At 47.0% G+C, this 24,555-nt stretch overlaps 1 protein-coding gene across 2 annotated transcripts in view; it reads right to left on the bottom strand.

The window, feature by feature from the left end:
• Positions 1-6,639: 6,639 nt before the first annotated feature.
• Positions 6,640-24,555, bottom strand: part of Smox (spermine oxidase) — a 36,664-nt gene continuing 18,748 nt past the window's right edge. Inside the window, exons 2-8 of one of the 2 annotated variants that reach the window (XM_076851573.2) lie at positions 19,409-19,642; positions 15,498-15,724; positions 10,974-11,147; positions 10,066-10,825; positions 9,208-9,368; positions 7,330-7,419; positions 6,640-6,873 (exon numbers count right to left, since the gene is read on the bottom strand). In XM_076851573.2, coding sequence (XP_076707688.1) covers positions 6,736-6,873; positions 7,330-7,419; positions 9,208-9,368; positions 10,066-10,825; positions 10,974-11,147; positions 15,498-15,724; positions 19,409-19,616 — 1,758 coding nt within the window. In that variant the 5' untranslated portion in view covers positions 19,617-19,642 and the 3' untranslated portion in view covers positions 6,640-6,735. The remainder of the gene's footprint in view (positions 6,874-7,329; positions 7,420-9,207; positions 9,369-10,065; positions 10,826-10,973; positions 11,148-15,497; positions 15,725-19,408; positions 19,643-24,555) is intronic. The other variant, XM_076851572.2, reaches the window with a different exon arrangement.

A 24,555-nucleotide genomic window follows, 5' to 3' on the forward strand; every position in this document is an offset into this window, starting at 1 on the left:
TAAGGGGTCTACTTTGTCTATGAAGCAGGAGGCCACTCTGCCTGGTGACAGTGATAAGGGTGAAGTTGAGGGGAGAGGGGAGTATGAGCAGCTTGAGAGGAGAGCGCTGACAAGGGAAAGCCACAACTGTCACCAGCACTGAAGGTGGGTCTCCGTGGTGGCACCATTTAGCTTGGTGTTTTCAGTTCCTTGTTCATTCATTTTGCAAATATTTATTGATAGCCTACTATTATGCCAGGCACTATTTTGGACATACTTCATAGGCAGCAGTGAACATGAAACAAACTTACTTATAATGGGTAACATGAAATTTTATATTATAGTGAGAAGAGGGATAAGCAAATGAATAGGTAAACACACACACACACACAAAAAAAATAATAAAACATCAGGGAAAAGGAAACAGTCATGGGGAGAGGACAGAGAAGGGGGGAGGCTGTGAAAACAGGATGCTCAGGGCAGGCTTCCCAGAGAAGTGACGTCTGAGTAGAGATCTGAAGACAGAGAGGAAGAAGCCTTGCAAATTTCTAGAGGGAAATATTCCAGACAAGGAGAACAGCCAGGGCCAATGGAAGGAGAGAGGGGCAGGAGGTGAGAGGCAGGGGATAGATCACATAGGTAGGGTGTTGGAGATCACTTTGTCCTAGTGTGATGGCTGCTGGTGGAAACCAGGGAGACAGCAAGGCTGGGCTGATATTTTAAAAGGCTCACACAGGCTAACAGGGTAGATGTGGAAGAAGGGACATCACCTAAGAGGATACTGCAGCTATCTAGAGCACACATGCAAGCAGTCGGAAGAGCAGATTCAGGATGTTTTGTAAGGACAGCCAACAAGATTCAGTGATGGTAAATCTAACCATCAGATGTGGTAGGAAAGAAAAACAGGATGAGTCAATAATGACTCAAGGTGTTTGCAAAGAGCCAAACGGTGGTTCCACAAATGGTTCTCAAGTGGAGAAGACCAGAGGCAGCTGAAATCTGGGAAGAAGCAGAATAAAGAGTTCTGATTTGGACACATCACATCCACAGAAGATCCTGTAGGCAGTGCCATGATGTTTTGTTTGGTTTGCTTCCTTTTGCTTTGCTTTGGCCAGCAGGTGTGGCTCTGTGTTTTTCTCCAGAAGCCCCTTCAGTGGCTCAGGAATAGCTGTGGCTTGATCCAGGGCTTAGGTTGACTGGCTTTAATAGAACAAGGGTCAAAAGAGTTGAAGGCACTGGAGAGAGACCAAGGGAAATGGTCGATCAAATGTAAAACCCCAGTTCTGGAACCAATTTGAATTAGTCAGGACTGATCACAAGTGAACGAAACCTAACCCAAACTAATTTAAGCAAAGGAAGAAACCAATAGTCCAGGGTGCCATGAAGTACACTGAAGCCACTCACAAATGAGAAAGACATAAAGTGACCGCATAGCCTTGAGCTGGGGATGGAGAGATGACTGTGTGACCTATGTTCTCCAGGTATGGTAATGGGGACAGTAGCATATCTAAGACAAAAAAAAAAAAAAAAAGAGGTTGAATCTATAGTGAAATGTAGAGGGAAACACCCCATCCAACAGATTAAATTGTACAAATACTGAATTTACAGAAATAAAATATGCCCAACACTTTCCATTCCTGAGGTCTAGGTTTTGAACATTCCTGCAAACTCAATGTCAACCAACCACCTCTAGAATCATGGAAAGTGAGAATGGCTTTTGTATCCAAACAGGGCATTGACCAACTCCTTCCTTTCTTATATTAAATACATAATATAAAGTTAGATGTCCTGGTCACCTTAGCAGGGCAACCACTCTTCCCATGTGTTGATGGTTTGATTCCCTACACAAGCCAGGGGTAGCCTCAACCAACAGCCCAGCCGGTCGTTATAAGAAAACCCAGTCTCTCATAACTCTACCACTAAGTTTGGAAGACTATTAATTAGACAGGCAATTCTCAAGAATCGAGCCAGCAGCTCCCCTCACCTCACTGTGCACCTCAGGGTTACACTTGAGCCCATTCTACTTGGTCCTGCAAGGTAACTGTCTTAGAATAAATCTCCAATGTTCCCAAAGGCCCATGCTTTGAAGGCTTGGTCACCAGCCTATGACACTATTGGGATGTGGTGGAACCTTTAAGTGGTAGAGCCAATGGAAGGAAGTTAGGTCATTAGGGTATTGGGACCCCAATCCCTTCCTGTCTCTCTTGTGTTTCCAGGCTACCATGAAGCAAATGTCTTCCAACATATGCTCCACCATAATGTACTGTGCCACAACAGGCCAAAAGCAAGGGGCCAATGAACCAAAATCTCTACAACTCTGAGCCAAAATAAACCTTTCTTCCTCTTAAGTTAATAACCTCAGGTATTTTGTCCCAGCAACAGAAAGCTGACTAACAGTGGCTCAAACCAGAGGTGTTCCAGTGCTATACTTGTGGGAGGGGCAGACTGCAGGCAGTTCCCATAAAGCAGAAGATAACTCATTGTCATATAGCAGCAAAGTCAGGAAGAGATAGTGCCCCAAACCTTCTGAGAGCACATTTCTGAGGCTTCCACAAAGCCACAACTGAATGCTGTGACTATGGATTCCCTGATACACAAAGCACAAGAAACCAAACAAGTCCACATAGAATCCAGTGCAGGAAAGAACTTTTCTCTCCAGGTGACCTTTCAGGCAACTATATGGCAATGCTGGCAAGGGTGATGGCCTGAGCATGCCACATTTGATAGATCCCTTTGGTGGTCCATCAATGTTTGGTTGTCCACATCTGCTTCAGGAACTTAGTCGCCACGTGGAATGCATCCTGTGTTCTGGGCGTGTCTAGCTGCTCCACACTGATGAAGGATTCTTGCTCCTCTTTGTTCATCTGCCTGGAATCTGCTTTTCGAGCTGTAAATCATAAACGCTACCTCATTATGCAATTATTTGAGGTGGAACAGCACATTGGAGGGCTGGATGCTTTGGCAACTCTCCAGGGCCACCCCTCCTCCAACCTGACCCCTCCTGTGTGTCTCAAGGGTCCCTGTTGGCTTCCTCCCGGGGTTGTTCCCACTCCCACAAGATCACATCCTCTCTAAACTGTGTGGCCTTGCTCAGCCGCACACAAGTCCTTCTGGGAACCTCGATTTCCTCTGTTATGAAACACTCCCCGCCTCTCTTGAACATCTGCAGGCACTGAGAGGATGAGGGGACACACAGAATAATGGATCAAATAAACAGGGACATTCTATATGAATTCAAGGTCAACCCTTATCATTGAGTAGCCAATGGGCCTAAGTAGGTCCCTCCTCCCTTTATCGGATCTTAGAATGCTTTGTCTCTGCCAAGAAAGAAATTAGCTAGACCAACGCAGCACATTTTGGGTTGGGTGGGTTGGGAGAATGGGGAGGAAGTCTTTAGACCCTACTTTAATCTTTTAAATTAAGTCACACAATACAAAAATATGCATAAATATTCAGTATGTGACTTGCATTTTTACCAATGCATGAACTCCTGTTAACTATGCCCATCTCCTCGCTGCTAATGCCATAGCTTAATTTTGCAGGTTCTTAAACTTTATATAAAAGAAATCATCCAGGACATAGCCTTGTGTCTGGATTTTTCCATTCAACAATGAACCATATCTTTGAGATAACCCACATTGTTGCAAACAGTCATTTATTTTATTCTACTGGTAAGTAGTATTCCATTGTATGAATGCACTACAGTTCACCCATTATTTCTATGGGTGGACAGCTGGGATGATTCCAATTTCTAGTTATTGAAAACTTCATTGCTATGAAAATTTTGGTACACATCTTTTGTGGGCATCTGCACTCAGATTTCTCTTGGATGGAAATCAGGGGGGGAAATGCTAGCAAGCACAAGACCAGCCTTGGTAGATGAAGATGGGGACAGTCCACCCTCTCTGGCAATGGCTTCAGATTGCTTTGGTGGCTTCAATCTCGTTTCTTCATCAAGTACGTTACAACAAAATGAGCCTGACTGTGGGGTCAGGCAGATCTCAGTGCATGTCTCAGTATCACTACCTACCTGAGTGACAATGGGCACACTTATGAACCACTCTGAGACGTCACTTACCCTCAGGGATAAGTCATCCTTCCAGCCAAAGTTGGCATCCATAACAAATCAAGAGACAATGGGCCCATCATTTATGACTGACACCCTGCCAGAGGGTGACTGGCACCAAGCGAATGTTCTCTCCCTCCCTCTTACCCATACCTGACATGCAGTCACCAAAGACCCATTTCCCGCCCTCTCATCCCCATGGAGTCCCTTACAATTCCTATGTCTGTGACCCCGAGAACCTGTTTATTACTTTCTTTCCCCATATTTATGCCATGGGTTTACTTTTGTCCATCCCACTGCAGTTGGTGGGAAAAATCAGGAACTGGGGAGGGTGAGAGGTGGACAGGTGCCTCCAAGGCATGAAGTCAGGAAGGAGACAGACCTGCTTTAACCAAAGTAATGTCTAAATTTACATTGTCTGTTGAAGTACTACTGTGGAAAGATGTCCAGTGTATACTGTTAATACAAAAAAGCAGAATGTAGGACAGGATGAATACTTTGGCACTTTTGTATAAAAAGAAGGAAAAAATCTTAATATTGACATATCTAAGAAGAGAAACACCTGACATAATAGCAAGGGGATATGGAGGGGCAATGGTGATTCTTGACAGGTATAACAAGGGTTGTTTCACCAGGTTCAGTGGCACATACCTGTAATACCAGCAGCTCAGGAGGGTGAGGCAGGAGGATCACAAGTTCAGGCCCACCTCATCAACTTAGCAAGGTCCTGGATAACTTAGCAAGACCCATTTCAAAATAAAAAATAAAAAGAACTGGGGATGCGGCTCAGTGATTAAGCATCCCTGGGTCCAAACCCCAGTACCCCCCACCCTCAAAAAATATACAATTCAAAGGGCTTTTGGGCTTGAATCACATGAATACATTGCTCTGTTCAAAAAAAGTTATATATATATATATATATTTTTTTTTTTTTACATATATATATTTTACATATATATATTACATATATAAAAAAATTTTTAAGTTATGCCAGCAGATGGGTATGGATCCTTGGCAAAAATTCTATAAACACTTCTCGTGGATTAACTCAGGTATATGCATGTGTGTATGTAGGTTCATGTTATGTGTAGGTACATGGTTGGATGCTGTATGTCTACATGTGCACAAGAAGCACCTATAGGTGTGTGGGTGGAGTATAAGTGCGGGGACATGTTCCACTCAGCAAAAAGAGAAGAAAATTCTATCCCCACCTCCCATAAGTGGCAGATCCTTGGAACACAGCAGATGACCCCCAACTGGCACCAAGGCCAAATTTGGGGGCCAACAGAGGTGAGGCAAAGAACCTCACCCCCCCACACACTGGTGCATAGGCCTATCCACAAGTATGGATATATGCTGGACTGGTAGTCAGTGACGGGTATGATCCAATTGCAGTGGTACCAACCTAAGACAGGAGGCTGACACCTTGAGATCAGCTCATCCGATGACGGGTAAGAGCCATATGTAGTATTGGACAGCCTAACAGGCACGGTCCCTAAGCCACATGCTTGGTGCTTAATTAAACAGAAGGGGGGGGGGGATGCTGAGAGCCATATCGGAGTAGGAATGACGCATGGCATTTTTGGTTGAAAGGTGATGCCAGCAAGCCATTGAGATGATAATGGTTATGTTAAGATGTGTATTCAATTGGATATTAGACCCCTGCTGTCCGCCTCGGCCTGCTTTGGAGCTCTCACAGGTTGGGGAAGTGCGGTAGGAGGGATTTCCGGAGGAGGGATTTCCCTTTGGTGTGGTGTGTCCCGGGAGAAGGCCACGTGCGTGGCGTTTGCAAGAGTTTTGGAAATAAAGTTTGTTCCTGCTTGAGTGGCTCGTGATTTTGTGCCCAGCCAGACTGCGGCATTGATGGGTCACACTCAGGATATCTCCCTGCCACCAAAAAAGAAAAAAAAAAAAGGTCATGTTATCCACATTCTCAGAGGCTCAAAAGACACCTCTGCAAGGGCCAGATCCACCACCTGTGACCAGCAACAGATTAACAATGAACACACCTGAGCCTGGCAGGGAGCCACAAGTGGGGTCTCCTCACATGGAACTCACCTCACTTCGTGCAGTTCATCATCCAATTAAGCTCCAAGAAGTCTGGCACAGGGCCATGAAGCTGACCTAGGCCCATCCTGAAGGAGCCAGCACTGGGCAGGGTGAGGCCTATATTCCTGAGGAACCTCTCTGTTTAGCCACAAATACGGTGAGGGGGACATCCCCTCCAGTAAATGCAAGCACCTACCGTTCTGGGGACATCATCAGGCCATGGTTCCCCCCACCAACCCCCGCTCAAAGGAGGTGTGATTAAAAACACACACGCAGAGGCTGAGGAGAACTGAGGAGAGAAGCTGAGGAGCACAGGAAGGGTGGCCTCTTTTATTATCCCAAAATGCAAAGTATTGAAGGCACTTGCAATAACAAGGAGGGAGAAGGGGAGGTGCAGGAGTCGGCATCCCAGCACAGAGGTAAATCAACGGGCCCCACAGGGTCACCACCTGGTCTGGAGAAAGGAAACAGCTACAGGGCTGGGTCTGAGGCCAGCCAGATTATCTAGCTCTACCAAAGATTAAAATCCATTCTACAGAGGATTGGGAAGTTAGGGGCACAAGGGGGCAAGGGGCAGGGGCTGGCAGTCACGAGTTGGTTGTTCTTTAAGGAACATGCTCGCTAGGCAGTGAGGACAGCCCTCAGGTCCCCTGCTGGAAGAGGTCTCGGTACATCTCGATGAGACGAGCAGCCTCGCGCTGGCCAGAGAGCAGAGCACCATGGGTGGTGGAGTAGTACTTGCGGTGAGTGGCCTCACCAGAGAACAGCACCTGCATGGGCTGGGTAGGGGGAAGGGAAGGTGAGGATGAAGGAGCAGCAGAGGCCAAAGGGCTTCCTGAATACCCCAGAACCCTCATCCCTACCACACACAAACCACAGAAGAATGGGCAGGCATCTAAGATGCAGGTTCTGCTGCTTCCACAGGATGAGGAGCTACACGTCCCACCTGGTCACCTTCCCCTCTTTCTTCCCCAAACTTCCAGACCTTGGTTCTTTCTGAACTGAGGCTATTAGAAGTCCAGGCTCTGCAGTCTCAAATGTTCTGTGAGCCTCTTGGTAGCAAACAGGGCAAGGGGTTTAACCTCCCTGAGCCTTGATTTTCTCACTGGCCAAATGTGTTTATACCTCCTACTTCTGAGGGTGGTTACAAGGACTGAGTGAAATCATGGATCTAAAGCACTTAGAACCTGGAAGAACATAAGCATATGATAAAGTCAGGTGGTGATTTAACAAACCTTTATGGAGCCCCTATCAAGGTCCAGGGACTGTTCTGGGCACTTGGATGATAAAAGGTGAGCAGGCTGCTGCTTTGTGGTGCTTCCATGCTGGTGGGGAAGCCAGACATGAAACCCAATTACTAAACAACGGTCATACATGATGTGGTAGGTGTTTGGGTGAGGTGCCAACAGCTCAGAAAAGAGGCCTGGTGGATCCCACAGAGTTTCCCAGAGGAGAGGACCTTTGGGCCAGTTCTCAGAAGATGCTGGATGAATAGAGGCAAAGAACATTCAGAGAAAGGTAAAAGTGGGAGCAAAAAATGCTCCACACTGGGGGAAAGTGCAATTTTTTGTATATCCAGGAATCAACCTGGAGAAAGCAGGCTCTCTTGGTAAAGTCTAGGCAAAGTTCAAGTTCTTGCATCCCAAGCTTGTGTGTGGACTTTATTCTGGTGCCTTTCAAACTGCAAATGCCAAGGCATCAGCTGTGGAGCCTGATCAAATGCAGTTTTTAATCCATCATTTCTTGGGGGCACTGAGAATGTGCTTTCCTAATAAGTTCCCAGATGTAGCTGTATCCCACCAACAAGGAACCCACAGAGGTTGTTAAACAGAAAAGGTGGCGGGAAGGATTATGTAGCAGACACCTGTTCCCACATCCACCCTTTCTCCTCTATCTCCTCAATTATAAAGCCCTAGTTTTTAATTGGGCCAGATGTCATCCCAAATAAAAATGATGTGGCCCAGCCTCTCCATTATCAAGGTGTGGTCACATGGCAAAGTGCTGGCCAATGAGATGCAAATGCATGGTTGCTTAGAGATCCATGTCTCAGCTCCAAGAGATTCCCTTTTTTGCCCATCTGCCTTTCCTTCTTCTAGACTAAGAGGCAGATGTAAGATCCAGAGTCTCTGCACCCTTCTTGGACCATAAGGTGGCCCTGAAGACAAAAGTCAGTAACTAATAATACTAGGTCCTGACACCTACCTCCAGATTTCCTTTTGTGTGATGGAAGTAAAGTTGTCTTGTTTAAGCCACAGTTATTTTTGTTTTACTTTGCTTTTTTACATGCACTAGTCCTGAGGCAGGTGATAAGAGGTTTACTTTTTGCAAAGATGGCTATGGCAGTGGTAGGGACCTCTGTGAAGACCCCTTTCCTTTCTCCCTCTGAGCATAGCAGGGCAGACACAGTGTACCTTGGTGACTGAAATTTCCTTCGCCAATTTTCCAAAGAATTGTTTTAAATTTAATTCTGTGGAGGTTTTAACATTTATTGTTATATGTACACTTAGTTGGGAAAACTAAAAATCCACTTTGTGGAAACAAAAATATATATTACTCTCAAATTTACCTTTTTTTTTTTTTAGTGTACAGGTGACATAATTTTGGAGTAGGTAGTGTTCTTAATTTTATTTTCTAAAACATAGTGGGAAAATATTTCCATTGAATCAGTGCTATCCAATAGAACATTCTATGACACTGAAAAATTCTATAGCTGCATAATTCAATAGGAGAGCCCCTTGCCACATGTGGCTATTAAATTTGAAATGTGACTACACCCAAGAAATGAAATTTTTAATTTATTAATTTAAATTCTGGTTAATTTAAATCAATTATGACTAACTGCTACCATATTAACTAACAGAATGAAATGGCTCAGTTTTTATCATCCCAAGAAAGCATTTAAAGTTTCAATTTGATTCCATTTTTTTTTTCTTCCAGATGTTAAGCGCACACTGTCTTGTTTTCTCTTTCATTATAGGTGCCACTCCACTGCTGCCTGACTTTAGCATACCTTAGTGAACACTACCTCATACTCTTCCTCAACCTGGACCAGACACACACGAAATACCCACACACCCACTCCCAGGCCTCTCACCAAACACATCCCCACTCACCGCTGTCTTAGAGCTCTCGGTGTAGGGCAGGGGCTTGGCCAGCTTCTCCACATCTGCCCCGCTTGAGCCCACCTGTGTGTATGAATAAGAACCTCGGAAGTAGGGGTTGCTGCCCCAGGCTGAGCGCAGGATTCGCCGAGGTTTTGGAATGTTGGGGTTCCCTGTTGGGGAGTCAGAAGAGCCAAGAGGAGGAAGGATAAGAAACAAGGCTGCATACATACAGAAGGCATCCCAGAATGAACAACTCCACCCCACCTCCAGGGCTGCAGGAAGATCAGGCTGCCTGGAGAAGGCACTGAGGGTGGAGGAGGAGGGAGGGAGGGAGGCCCACTCATCACCTCCTGGTGACCCCCAGCAAAACATTCCATCTCTCAGGGTCCTAATTTTCCTATCTTAAAAATAACTACAGGAGCTGGGAATGTAGCTCAGTTGGTACAGCATTAGCCTAGCACAAGGCTGGGGTTCCATTCCCAGCACTGCAAAAAAAAAAAAAAAAAAAAAATTACAGATAATCATATTTCCCATTCTAATGTCAGGAGTCCCTGTTAAGTTCTCCTGGAAATATGTGTAGAAAATGTTTCACTAAAACAATCAGATTATAAAAATCAAATCCAACTCTTAGGAAGACCATGGGAAAGGAATGGGCAGTGTTTTTGCCATCAGTCCTTAGAAGGGGAAGAAAACACAGCACCCATTGAGAGCTGCATGCTCTGAAGTGAGAGTGTCAGCAATTCAGGAGCCAAGCTGGTGCCCACAGCCATCTGGGTTTCACAGTCCGGGGAGGGGAGAGCTGCCAAGGGTCTTCGGGGGAAGCTGGCTAACGAAGGGGTCAGGCGGAAAGGGCAGCAGAGGGCACACCTGTGAACTGACGCAGCATCTCCGTGCAGATCTCAGCCACCGCCTCATCGTCGCACTTCTCCATGACGAGGGCCTCCTCCCCGCAGATCCAGCCACTCAGCACGTGGCCATAGCGCTCCGGCGGGTAGAGGACATCGAAGCCGCAGATCTTGCGATACCAGAGCTCCGGAGGGTAGGTGAGGGTGCGGCTCTCTGCCTCGTCCTCCCACACGAACTGCAGGCTGTTGCACTCGGGGCCCCAGAAGGGCTCTTCGAATTCAAGGAAGATCTTGTCGGTGGTGCCGATGCCCAGGCGGTGAATGGCAGCCACCTTCTCTGCCGGCAGGCCTGGCTGGAAGAAGCTGGTGTACTGCCTCTTCAGCACGCCCAGCGACACCGTCACGATCACATGGTCCGCTGGGATCACCTCGCAGTCCTCGCACTCCACCATCACCGGCCACTGCTCGTCCTCATCCCATCTGCCCCCCTGGGGACCCACTCCACTCTGACCAACCTCCCCGGTGTCATGATTATGGTCGCCCTCAACCCGGGGCTCAATCTCAGGGCCCCGAGGGCGGGCTGAGGCCTGGTCCCAGTGAATGCAACGGACCGGTTTCCCCAACTGGATGACGTGGGAGGGGATGCCCTCAGCCAGCAGCTCTACAACCCGCATGAAGCCTGAGGGAATGATGTGGTGGGCACCGGGGATCTCCGTCCACTCCCCAAAGGCGCTCAAAGACACCTCGTCTATGCTGTGTGAGCTGCTCTCACAGCTCTCCACCTGTGGGAGGACCCAGAGAGAAGCCAATGACACCAGAGCCAGGCTGGGCAAAGAACAAGAACTCTGGGCAGCACAGCCCTCCTCAGACCCAGACTCCCCCAGAATCAGGCTTCTTCACTCTGACAGCTGTACTTAACAGCAAAGATACCTTCAGGTACTGCTGGATCATGGCAAGCTTCAGGCGCTTGGTGGCCTCCGGGTCGTCAGGGTCATCCCTGATGCGATTGCGCACCTCCTCCCGGGTGAACACCCCCACGCTGTTTTGACTCTCAGCGTTGACTGGTTTACCATGCCGGAAGAACTCCTGGGTCAAGTTATAGACCTGCCAGAGAGACCCCAGGAAACTCACACTCCCTCATTGCACCTCCACCCCCAAATGAAAGGAGCCCAATTTGAAAGTGACAGCTACCAGGTGGTCCCTGGATGTGCTGAGCCCTTGACCTCTGCATGAAGGAGCACCTGCTAAGCAGGCTGGGAATGGCAGGCTGCCCTAGGCAGCCAGCCTCCTCACCTCAGAGAGGTGGCATGGATTCCAAGGTTGTTGCAGGACCTTTGCTTAGAATTGAAACATTTGGCACCTATACAGTCTGGGGGAAAAGAAACCACCCCCTCAGAGGTTCTGTACAGGTCTATAGGGCTCCACATCCCACGAAGGAACATACATAGGTCTAACATACACCACCTTTTCCAAGAATCAAATGCACAACCCTTTCCCTGTCCCCCTGCCCAAGCATTTCTGTTCTGCCCTTTCCCAAGAAAGCAGCCTAAAGCTGTTGATTGGCCAGTGTTTCAGGGAGAGGAGCAGAGGGTCCCTGAGATCTGATCACTCAGAAATGGCGGAGAAAGGGTGGTAACAGCATGTAAAAAAAGAGTCAATGCCCTCAATCAATGCAGAGGGAAGGGATGAACAGAGAAGGGACATCTCAAGGAAGCCCCAGCACACCAAGGAATGGAAATTATTTTGTGGGCACATTTCAGCAAGAATTCCAACCCACATCTCAGCAATAGTGATAATCAGTCCCTTGGAACAGAGTCCTTCTACTCATCCTGCCTGCTTGGTATATAACCTCCACAAAACTCTAGGCAGGCCTCCCTAAAGAAGGTAAGCCATCCCTGGGGCAGGCCCCAACATTCACTCAACACACATTTATTAGGCTTAATGCCAGACACAGGTTGTAATGGTGAGCAAGAGAGAAAGGGTCCCAGCCCATGAGCACTCAAATTATAGAGATATTCATGACAGCTGTTTTTATGGGACATGCTGTGATAGACAAGGTGTTGTGAGATCTATCAGCCCTAAATAGTTGAGAGACAGTCAGGATGGCATTGGGAAAGAAAAGCAAACTGTTTCAGGCGGAGGGAAGAGCACAGCCAGAGGCGGGCAGGGAGACAGGTGGGGAGAGATGGAGATGCATTCAGAAACCTTAATGTGGATTAATCTTGCCAAAGGGAGCAACAAAGAGAGAGAAAGTTCAAGAGATGACTCTGAAAAGACAGGCAGGGGCTGGGACATCAAGGACTAAGACTTAATCTAAAAAAATCTGTCAGCAGGAAGACAGCAAGATCCCCCATCCACTGCTGTCATTCCCAGGACACTGGCAAATGTGGGCTTGTGGGCTGCACATCTGCAGCTGAGCTGACTAGTGGTGTGCTTCCTTTCCTAGAGTGAGTTCAGATTCAGTCAGCACACATCTGTGAGAACAATGTGTGCCCTGCACCCCAGCCCTGGGACAGGCCATGGGGCCACAGAGTCAAAGGAGGTGGCAAAGCCTACTGAGATCACCACTCCCCACCCCCACCATTCCACTCCAGGGAAAGGCCTCCACAAGAGATAGAAACATGAATTAAACATGTCTTGTATGTATAAATTATACAAAAGAAAATGAGTTAAATTATTCGCTTGTCCTCTCTGCAGTCACAAGATACTGGGTGTTTGGCCTTAACTGGAGTCCTCAGCAAATTCCTCACACCAGACCACTGCCAAGGCGTCAGGCTCTCAACTACCTCCCCCTCCCTGGGGTTTTTCCTTGAGTGATTAACAACATAGTAGCCCATCCTTAGCTCATGGTGATTGACTAGAGGCCAAAACCCAACTGAGGAGTGAGGAATGTTGCCTGTCTTTGTGTCCACCACTGCTGAGAACAGCCTTAACTTGAACATGAGTTTGTCATGTAGGTACAGTCTCCTCCCCTAAGTTAAATAATGGCTTCCTGATGTGATTCCAGGACATGGGACAGGTCAAAGGTAGCTAATACTAGCCCCACCTTTTTTTGAAGGGATACAGGAATTGAACCCAGGGACACTTAACCATTGAATGATATCCCTGGCTTTTTTTTTTTTTTTTTTTTTTTTTTTTTTTTTTTTGTGACAGGTTCTCACCAAGTTGTTTAGGGCCTCACTAAGTTGCTGAGGCTGGCTTTGAACTTGAGATCCTCCTGCCTTAGCCTCCCAAGCTACTGGAATTACAGGCATGTGCCACCACGCCCAGCTACCTCAGTTCTTATTAAGCACTTTTCACTGGGATCTCATTTAATCCTTACAACATTAAGAAGTAGGTACAACCATGTCCTTTTTACAAATAAGGAAAGTAAAGGTCTGAGAGGTTCAATAACTTGCTCAAGATTACATAGCTAGGCCAGGCCCAATGACACACACCTGTAATCCCAGCGGCTCAGGAGGCTGAAGCAGGAGGATCTCGAGTTCAAAGCCAGCCTCAGCAACTTTGTGAGGCCCTAAGCAACTCAGTGAGAACCTGTTTCTAAATAAAATACAAAAAAGGGCTGGGGATGTGGCTCAGTGGGTAAGTGCCCCTGGGTTCAATCCCCAGTACCGCCCCCCTAAAAAAAATTACATAGCTAATAAATATTATAACTGATATTTGAATCAAGATCATCATCAAGGAAATCCTAACCTCATGGTTATGCTTCAACCTTCAGACCCAAAGCACCATGACCCAGATTGATAAACTGATAACCTACTTTATCTACCCTATTTTCCATAACTCATACCCTTGACTTTCAAAAATCAAATGGACCAGCACAAGTTGATGATGATCTACTTTTTTTTTTTTTTTTTTGGTACTGATTATTGAACCCAGAGGCACTTTACCACTGAGCTACATCCCTGGCCCTTTTTATTTTTTTATTCTGAGACAAGATCTCACTAAGTTTCTTAAGGTCTTGCTAAATTGATGGGTCTGGCTTCAAACTTGCAGTCCTCCTGCCTCAGCCTCCCAAGCTGCTGAAATTATAGGTGTACAGTCCCTGTAATCCCCAGGACTACCACGTCCAGCTGATGATCTACTTTTAAGGACATTTAAAAGAGCAAGGTTTGGGAGTGCAGCTCAGTGGTAAAGCATATGCCTAGCATGTGCTAGTCTCTGGGCTTGAACCCCAGTGCTGGGGCAGTGGTAGGTCGGGGGAGGTCATGGTCCTGAAAGTCATTTTCAAAAAGCATCCATGCTTGAAGCACTCCAATAGCCTGGGAATCAGGGTGTAGACCAGGAAGGTCTACCTTGAAGAATACTAGTCCTTATCTGATCGTTAATAATTCAACCTCTCTGCAGTGAGTGAAAACACATAATACCAAGGAACTATACAGAAAATATACTGGCAGTGCCTACAGAGAAAATACTTTGTGTCCCTGTCCTCCACTCAGCAGGGACTTCCAAAGCATGAGATTAGAAAATGCACAAAAGGTGCTTGCTGGCCCATTTGCTGTCCTGGATGGAGTAAAAAGGGTCATTACATTACAAATGCCAGGCTATCAGAAAACAAGGTCTATACATTACCTTGCCTGTTCAGTGCAGTTCACAGCACCACTGAAAGATACTAAGAACATTAACAATTTTTAAAAAACCTGAATAATTAAAGGATGTATGCCATTGCTACCTTTAACATTAGACTGTGATACTAACCAGTGCAATATGGTAAGAAAAATATCCTGAGGCTATGCACCTAATACAGTAATCACTAGACACCTGTAGCAACTTAAAATTAAATATTTAGCTTCTCAGTTATACCAGCTACATTTCAAGTGCTCAAAAGCCACATGTGGCTAGTGACTACCCTATTGGATAGTGCAGATTTAAAATATATCCATCACTGTGAAAATGTTCTACTAGACAACTCTGGATTAGAAAGAAAAAAAGACAAAATTTTCATTTTCATGTAGTACCTAAAGTTCAGAAATATTCATAGAATATAAACTAGTATATTAATAGTTATATTATGGGATACAAATTAGTATATTAGTAGATATACTAATTTGTATTCCATAATGTAACTAGATATTATTAAAATTCAAAATATTAATTCAGCAAGGAAGTTAAAATCAATATATAAATTCAGTTCTACTGCTATGTACTGTGAATAATTAGAAAATAAAATTTTAAGATTATCCAAAAACAATCATAGAAAAACACTGCCACCCAAGTATCTACTAATAACACTAACAAAAGATGTTTAAGGCCATTTAGAAGAAATATTTAATCATGTATGACTTGCCTAGTACCTCTCCACTCATTATTTCCATTTTATTCTCAAACTGTCCTTCCTTTCCAAAGGTAGGGCCCACAGTGTGCAAAGACACACAACTAGGATCACAGAAGATCCCAGCAGGTCTCCCAACTCCTCCCACCTTCCCCACACCCTGTTGCCTGACCAGCCCTTACCTCGTTGTATAAATCGCTGAATTCCTCAACCACGTCCTTGGGGATCCTGCGGCCACGGTTGGTAAGGTAGCAGGCCACCCCATTCTTGGAGTAGAGGCTGATGCGGCCCACGCTGCGCTCCCCATCAGTTGTCTCTTCCAAGAGGCCATTGGCTTCTGCTAGATGATAGACAGGATTCCCCTGGGAGCCATGGATCCAGGTAGCTCCCAGCTCAAAGGTGGCGTGTCCTAATGGCAACAACAATAGGCCCTTAGAGGGGCAGGAATTTCTTTAGACAGGGCCTGAACACTGCCTCCTCTTCTTCCTCCAAGGGAATCCTCCCAACCTCAAGAACAGGACAAGAAAGGGCTCAGCGTCCTCTGAAAACCAACTAAAGATTTCAGGAAAAGTTCCCAGTGAAACCCACTTTACAGCTAAGAGAAGAGCCACCCAGAATGATTCAGGATGGGAACAGTTAGAAGGCTCTCCATTTCCAGTCCAACCTTTTTCCAAAATAACACCAGATACCAGACGTCCCTCTTCCCTGGCGCCTCCCTGCTCGGGAGGAAAACTGTGGATACCTGGGTACCCAAGTTAAGTAAAGCACCAAGATCCTCATCCAGCCTTACTCCAACTCAATACCATCATCACCCCAGGGTCTAAGTCCTTCTCCCAGATAGAAAAAGGCCCCCTCCAAATGGGGAGGAGAGAGAGGGCCAACATTCCAGTTTGAAAGATTCCTCCTTAGAGAAATCTAAACCATATCTCCAGGGGGAAATAAGCCTTCTAATCCTTTAGCACAGGGGGCAGAGATTCTCTGGTTAGAGTATCTATTTGAGGTGGCTGGAAGGTCACTCCTGGGTCCAAGTTGGGACAGCCCTGGGAAATGGTTCTGTTTTCTACCTCCAGTCAAAGTCTAGACTTTGGCATGCTGTCTCTCTCCCTGAGCCTCAGTTTCCTCTTCTAATGCTTCAAGGATCATGGTACATTCATTTCCTTCCCTACTTAGTTCCCAGAGAAGTCAAAACAATGCAAAGAGGATAGAAACATTTTTGGTGTTTTGTTTTTGCACACTGGTTCAAGATATATGTGGTAAATTTCTTGCCAAGATGGTCACAAAAAAAACCATCCTATCCTTGTAAACATGCCCCTTGGTAACACGACTTTGCCATTTCTCCCATCAAGAGGTGGAGTCCTTTTCCCCACCCCTGGGATCTGGGCTGGACTCATGTCTTGCTTTGATTAGTAGAATATGGTGAAAGTGATATTTGTGGCTTCAGAGCCAAGGGACCTCATGACTTCTACTCTCACCCTCTAGAATGTAACAACCACGGTGCCGGGGCAGTGGGTGGGAGGTGGGGGGAACCAGTCTTATCCTACTAGAGATACATGCTGGAACCAAAAACCTATGCCAACCACCAAGCATGTGGGTGAGGCCATCTTAGATATCTTAACTAACCCCAGTTAAGCTGCCAGATGACTGTTGCCATATGAGGGAGCTAAGGCAAATCCAGCAAAAGACCCACTTACCTGAGTCCTGCCAACATTTCTGACCTGCAGAATTTAAGCAAATCAAATGATGCTGCTTTAAGCCATTGCATTTGAGGGCATGTTGTTATACAGCAATAGCTATCCAATACATTATAACATACAGCAGTATTAGCCCTCACCCTAAGAACTAGGCATGTTCTCCTTTTTCATGCCTTCCCTTTCCTTGGCTGCTTCTAATTAAATCAGCAGTTACTAAAAATAGCCCTGTACACATGTACATGCCAAAAACAAGAGAAAAATGCAACCTCATACCACAGCTAACAAAATAGAATTTTCTGGCGTCTCTGGAAAAAGCAGGAATGTATAGGTCTTTTTGTCCAAGAAAAGTGATCAGACTGAAGAGCACCAGTAGTTGAAAGCCTGACGCCCTGCCTGCAAAGGCAACCCAGTGGTCATTAAGGTCATTCTATTACTGACCTTCCTCTAGAGCCTTAGGTTTCAGGCTCTCCAAGAGTCTGGTCTGCTGTGAGTTCACAATGGAAGAGGAAAGCTACCAGTACTCTGAGGAGGGACCTGAACCCTTCCTAGGGCACAGCAGGGAGTTACAAGTTACACCACCCACTGGGCAGCCCTGACACAGAGCACCTTTCCTGCCTCAGGATACTCATCAAAAGCAGGAAGAGGAGAGAAGCTCAAGGTCAGGATCAGAGTCAGTGTTCCACCTCTATCCCCAAGCTTTGCACAGAGCAAGCCCCCAGCAGAGGATGTTGCCTGCCCCCTTCCAGCTGGCCCCTCTGTCTCTGTCATCCTTGTCTATCATCCATGCATCCAAAGGGCATCAGACATCATCTCTATGCCAACTTCACAGACATTTAGTATCCTGGGAACTGCACACATGACACAATTATACATACTCTTGCTCTAACATGTGCTCCCCATCCTGGCCACCTCCATCTTCTCACATTCATCGTTCCACACATACTGCCCCTTCTTCTCTCTATCTGCTCAACTTCTACCACCATCATTGCATACCCAGCCTCCTTCCCCACAGCAAGACTTCCTACCCAATCATCCTCTCAGCCTTTCTCGGCCCTTCTCTCCTGCAGTGCCACCTTGTACCAGCATTTTCCTGTATGAGTATGAATTGCCCCAGGCAATAGGAAGGCTAGTTAGCAGAGGTGGAAGGGAATTTGGGGCCTCTTTGTAGGTAAGGGGCAGGTCTTGAGATTCAGAGAAAGATTCATACAGGTTACAGCTAATGATGACCGTTTAGCTTCTAGCTCTCAGCTCTCAGCTACCATGACTAGGCCATCTGTCTCCTTGTCTTCGGTTTCTATATCAGACCCTGAACATCTCATCCAGATGGGTAATTAGACTGCCTTTCCCCAAGGCTCCCAGCCAGCCAACCAATTGGGTGTTAGCAAAGAGTCCCAGCACTTCCACGGGCTGTCCCAGGTTTACAAGTCCTTTGGATGGTACTTTCATCCCTACTTCCAGCAGACACTACAGTGTGTGCCGGAGGAGGAGGGACAAAACTTTACATATGCTTTCTATTCACTGCTCTAGGGAAAGACTCTTAACTCATTCTTCTACAAGAAGAGAGAGGGTCCCCAGGTGTCCTAATCTCTGCTGGTTCTAAGCCTGACCACCTTCCTCTCCGAGCAAGTGAGCTCACAGGCTCTTCTTGCCCTTGCCAACTAGGGTAGAACAGACACAAACACACACAAAACCCTATAGAGGGCTCATCCACACACTGCAGGCCACCATGTGTGCTTGCCATGGATCATCTTCATGGTCCCAACCCACTTAACCTCTCATTGTCAGATCCCCACAATGACTGGGAAGCCCTGACCTCCAGCTGCATTTCAAGCAATCTCCCCCACTCTGTAGGAGACTTGGTAAAATCTGCCCATCCCAAAATCAAGTCTTTTACTTGGCTGCTTTCTCTAGGGTCCTCTTTATCTGAAACCTGAACAGACCTTCTTTACAGGCAATCCTAAGACCTGCACATCACCCACAAGAAGGCCCAAAATCCCTTCCACCTCCGCTAACTTAAGTTTCTATTGTCCTAGGACTAGCTCTCTTAGTAATGATACACTAATTCATACTCAAAAATTAATGACTAGTAGGAAGTTGCAGATTCCCCTTCTTGCAACACCGAAGAAACTAGCCCACCTAGTACCAAGCAAGCTGCCTCTAGGTATCCCCTTCCTCCTGAACACTATGAATCCTAGCTACCAAGCCAGCATTCTCCAAGAATGGATGTTAGAACTCCACCTTCTCCCTCTCTGTGAAGGACACAAAGGAAGCTTCTGGAAAATATTTACAGGTTATATGAAGAAATGTGTATCCTAAGGAAGAAGATAATGAGATTTCAGGCAGGGCCATGGGTTAGAGAATAAAATGTGACCTAGGGAGGTGCTGCCTGGGGTAATGCTTACCAAGTTTCACGCTCTGCACGCGGCCTCCGATGCGGCTGGAAGCCTCAAGCACAGTGACATCTGTGAAGCCCTGCTCCAGAAGTGCTTTGGCTGCAGCCAGGCCAGCCAAGCCGGCGCCAATCACCACCACACGAGGCTGTCCCCTTCTCCGTAGGCCACGACTGAGAGGGTCATCCGCACTGTCGCCACTGGATTCACAACTTTGCATACCGTCCGCACTCGCCTTCTAGGAACCTAGGAGGAGGAGTGTCACAGCTCAGCTGCCCCAAGGGACACTCACAGGCTCCCATCACACTCTGTCCTCTAGAGGGGACCGAGTCCTACTCCTCCCTCTCTGAAGACCTGGACAAGAAGAGTTACCTCTAAAGGATGCAGGGAAGGAGAAAGAAGTAAATAAAGGTAGGAGGAAGGAAGGGAATAAAGAAAAGAAAGGGCGATGCATTTGAGTCCTCACCAGGAAATGGAGCCCATCCTAAGCCTCTGACATCCATCAATTCCATCCCAAACCTGTTAGTACCTCTTTCCTATCCAAAGGCCCCAAAGCAGAGGCAAACAGTGGCCAGTGAGGAGATGACCAAAAAAGCCAAAGTCAAGAGACATTGACCATGAGGCTGTTGATCCTGAACTAGCGCAGCCAAGCATGGCTACTGTGGTCCAGTATGTCCCAACCCCAGAAAGCTCACACCAACCCCAGGATGCTCCCATCAAATCCTGGAGACACACACTAACCCCAGGATACACATACCCAAGGACATTTGCACAGGCCCCAAGATACTTGCATAGACCACAGGATGCTCACACTAACCCCAGAATGCTGACCCAACCCCAGGACGCTCATACCAACCCCAGAATGCTGACACCAACCCCTGGATGCTCACACATACCCAAGGATACTTGCACGGATCACAGGATGCTCACACCAAGTCCAGGATATTTGCACACACAAGGATAGACACTGCTTTGCTCCTTTGCCTGACTCTTGCCTGGCATGTGCCCTTGTGTTCTCTCTCTCTCTCTCTCCCTCTCTCATCCCTTCAATTCTCATCCAGGCTTTCTGTTAGTCTTTCACAGTCTCAATGAGGTGGCAATTTGGTGGGAAGGACAAAGTCCCACCCTCCCCCCAGAGAGTGCCACGAGGCTGGTGTCCATCAAGCCTCTGCTATTCCTGGTACATTTTTTTTGCCCAGCCACCCAGCCCCTCAGTCACCACAAAGCAGCAAGGAGCCCAGGAAACGGAGGACCATGAGGACCTGTGGCACCAGAGGCCAGACATCAAATTGACAGTTACACTAAGCCAGCTTGCTCAGAGACGCCAGACTAGAGGAGCCGTTGCTGGGAGGCCAACAGGGTGTCTGAATCTGCCCCAGAAGACACAGCCTCTCTATTCCCAGAATGATCAAGAGGATTTGGAGGTGTCCTGGGACAATACTCTCAGTCCTGATCCTGTTTCTGGTCTTTCCTCGACCTAAACAATGTCTACTCCAGTTCCTTCACTGAGGTTTGAGTAGCAGAAGTTGCAGAATCTAACTGTGTCCAGGATCTAACATCAGAATAAACTCAGGTAGAGGAAGCTGCCTGCAACTATGGTATAAACAAAAAACTGTCACCCATAACCAAGAGTTAAGCATGACCCTTCCTACTGCATAGCAATCCACTGCTAAGAATGCACCCAAGAGAAGCAGGGTATATTCCACCAAATAAATCTGTTAAAGAATGTTTCTAGTGCTGGAATTGTGGCTCAGCAGTACAGGGCTCGCCTAGCACGTGCGAGGCCCTGGGTTTGATCCTCAGCACCACATAAAAAATAAATAAATAAGATAAAGGTACTGTGTCCTACTACAACCAAAAATTTTTTTTTAAAAAAAAGAATGTTTCTACCTAATAACTGCTTCATTCTTTAATGTACTACATACATTTCTGATGCTCTTAGTAATTCAAGGAAACACTAATAGGGCAATGATAAAAGAGAAGTCTAATCAATAAAGCCTTTGTTATTAGTAATAAAAAAGAATGTTTCTAGTGATTTTTTATAATAACAAAAAAAAAAGAAAAGAAAACTATAAACAACCCATAGGTCTATCAGCAGTAGAATAGATACATACATTGCACTATATGTAGTATATTCACCCAACTGAATATTCTTCAGCAATAAACAAAACTGAACTATCTGATACTTGCAATAACATACATGTACCTAAAAGACATGACAGTGAGCAAGTGGCAAGAGACAAAAAAGCACATACTGTATGACTTCATTTACACAAAGTTCAGGAAGTCCTGTGAAGACAGGGATCAGAAGAGAGACTGTAAGGGAGGGGAGATGAGTAAGAAGGGTCCGGAGAGAATTTCCTGCATATCTCGATCTGAGTGATGATTACACAGTATATACATAAAGACTCACTGATTTGTACATTTAAGATTTGTAAGGGAGGCCTGTAATCCCCAAGGATCTGAGAGGCTGAGGAAGGAAGACTGAAAGTTTGAGACCAGCCTCAGCAACTTAGTAAGGCCCTATGTCAAAATAAAAAGTGTAAAAGGGCTGGGGATGAGACTCACTGGTTAATCACTGGGTTCAATCCCCTATATCAAAAAAAAAAGTATAACTTACTATAGGTATGTATGTCTATCTCAGATATTCATCCCTGCCCTCCAATCCACTCATCTATGGATCAAAGGCTGGCATGCTGACTTCCTTCTGCACATCCCAAGGTCTGGCTACTGAGGTTTCCATTCTACTTGGAACGGTGTCCTTGCTTATCAATCTTAGCAAAAAGCAGTCTTTTTCAAAATATACTCAAGCTGCTAAGCTGCTCTTTGCACTTACCCCCACCTATTCCACCTGCCCACAGAACGTTTGGGCCTGGACGGAAATGACCCACCACCTCCTCACTCGGAATTCCGGACACCCTGACCACCCTCCAAACCCAAAGACTCAGATGAACCCACTCAGAGCAAAACCGATTCTCTAAAGGGACAGAAGGTGGCGCCCGAGGCCCGGAACCCCTCACCGGCAGTTTCCACTTTCAGGAACAGGGGCTCCCCGCCTCCCCTCCAATAGAGGCTGTGTCCGGGCTTTCCCAAGGGATGAGGCCAAAGGCGGTCTCAGGGCTCTTCATTCCTTCCTCCTTCCTCTGTTCCTATTCCCCCCTCTCCTCTGATCCCTGAGATGCTGAGTCCTCCTCCTCCCGAATGCATGGGGTCAGAGCTAGCTCAAGTCATTCCTCCCCTCCCCTCCCCCAGGTTCTACTTCCTGCCGTCTAAATTTAGAGGTGAGGATGTGGCCGCCCGCACGCGCCAGGGGACTGGCGGGCAGGCAGGGTCAGAGATGATGCTGCCGGATGTCTGCCAGCCAGCGCTGACGCTGCGTCAGGTTTGTAAACACGCGGCATGCTGCGGAGGGCCCAGCGCCAGCTGCAATGACGCCACCGCTTCCTGGGCACCCCACGAAGACGTGGCATCGCTGCCGGCCCCGCCCCCATCCCCCAGCTCCCCCGGACTGGGGGGGTCCCCTGCCAGCACCCCTCCTCCCCTGCCCCCGCCGCAAGTAACTTCTTTTATACCATTAGCGGGTAAGATGGATGAAGTGGTTCTCAAGCCTCACTGGAACTGCATCTTGAAAAGCTGCTAAGGGGTCCAGGGTTTAAACGATTAAACTAAAGGTACTGGTCATCCTATTTATCATCAGGCTTCCTGAGTATTGCCTCTGAAAACCAGGGGACTAGGTGAGCTCTTTCTTTGGGAAGCCTGGATAGGAGAAACTGGCAGCCAGTTACCTGACCTCCTGGCCTCCCCGAGGGTATGGCCAGCTTGTCCACTGTGGAGACAGTCAAATAAGGCCCTAAGTACTACTACAAGACTGTCAGCATTTTCACGGGGCTCATGCAAGAAACTAATTCATCAGGTTCTGAAGCTGCATTACAAGCAGACTGGTTTTGGAAAGGGTTCTGGGTATGGTCATGGAAAATGCTGGCAGGCACTCCTGACTTTAAGATGATTGCAGAAAGAACCTCCATTTCCCACATCAGGTCACAGAAACCTTGAATTCACAAAGATATCACAGGTGGAGTGTCAGGTGGAAGTGACACAAGTACTTGGAGACCACGTTCTTCCAATTTTATTGTCACTCAGAAATTAACCTGCCACCTTTGACCCTCACAGCTAACCCCATAGTCCTGGCCCTCCATAGGCCTTGTTCTAGACCAGTCCCATTATACCTGGTGCCCCCCAAATGCCAAAGGAGCTCCACACTGCCCACAGAGGGCAAGGAGATAAGTGTTCCTTGTGGTCCCCCTCCCTTATCATCCCATGGGTCCAAATGAAAGAAGAGAGAAGACATCCAGAAATCCCTACTGTATGCTAAAGACTCGAGTGAACCTTTGGGTGCTCTTTTGTCTCCAGCACGGGAAGGTAGTGAGCAACTTGTTTTCTTGTTTTCTGTTGGTCTGTATCATCTTCTCCTTTTGGATTTTTTTTTTTTTTTAATAAGAAACTGCCTTATTGAGGAAGAAAAATCATTTAAATGGTCCTCAGTGCCTGCCTGTCTTTTTCTCGCCTTGGGTAAAGAAATAAATAAATAACATCCGCTCCTTGATCTGTATGCACAGGAGAAACAGAACACCCTGTACTTTTCACGCAGATAAAGGAGAGAAGAAAAAAGTGCTGGCTCAGCTGGGCAGGAGAAAGGAGGAGGAAGCAGGGGGAGGCGGGAAGAGCAGGGCAATAGGCATTTGCCATCTTGCTGCTGCTTCCATGGCAAAATGGGGGTGGGGGACTGGGGCATCCTGCCCAGTGCTTACATTAGGACTCCCATGTCTCCAAGCAGACCAAGCCCCAGCACTTCAAGAAATCAGGCCAGCCAGGACAGGAGTACCTCCCTCTACCCCCATTCAAAATGCCCCACTGCCTCTCCCCACCACTTCTCTAACCCACAGGCCACAGCCACCCCCTGCTGCCCAGGGTCAGCATCACCCTGAGTTGACCTACCCCAAAAGCCAGATTGGATGACAGAAGGCAGCAGGGGAAGAAGAGATAAGAGAAGAAAGCCCTGTCCAATGGCAGAGTCTTCAAACATAGAAAGATAAGGACTAGGAGCACAGGTGAAACCAGGGTGGGCAATAACAGCCAAGGCACTTCCTCCTCCACTCAAC

Source organism: Callospermophilus lateralis, chromosome 3, assembly GCF_048772815.1.
Source record: "Callospermophilus lateralis isolate mCalLat2 chromosome 3, mCalLat2.hap1, whole genome shotgun sequence".
Classification (NCBI taxonomy): Eukaryota; Metazoa; Chordata; class Mammalia; order Rodentia; family Sciuridae; genus Callospermophilus; species Callospermophilus lateralis.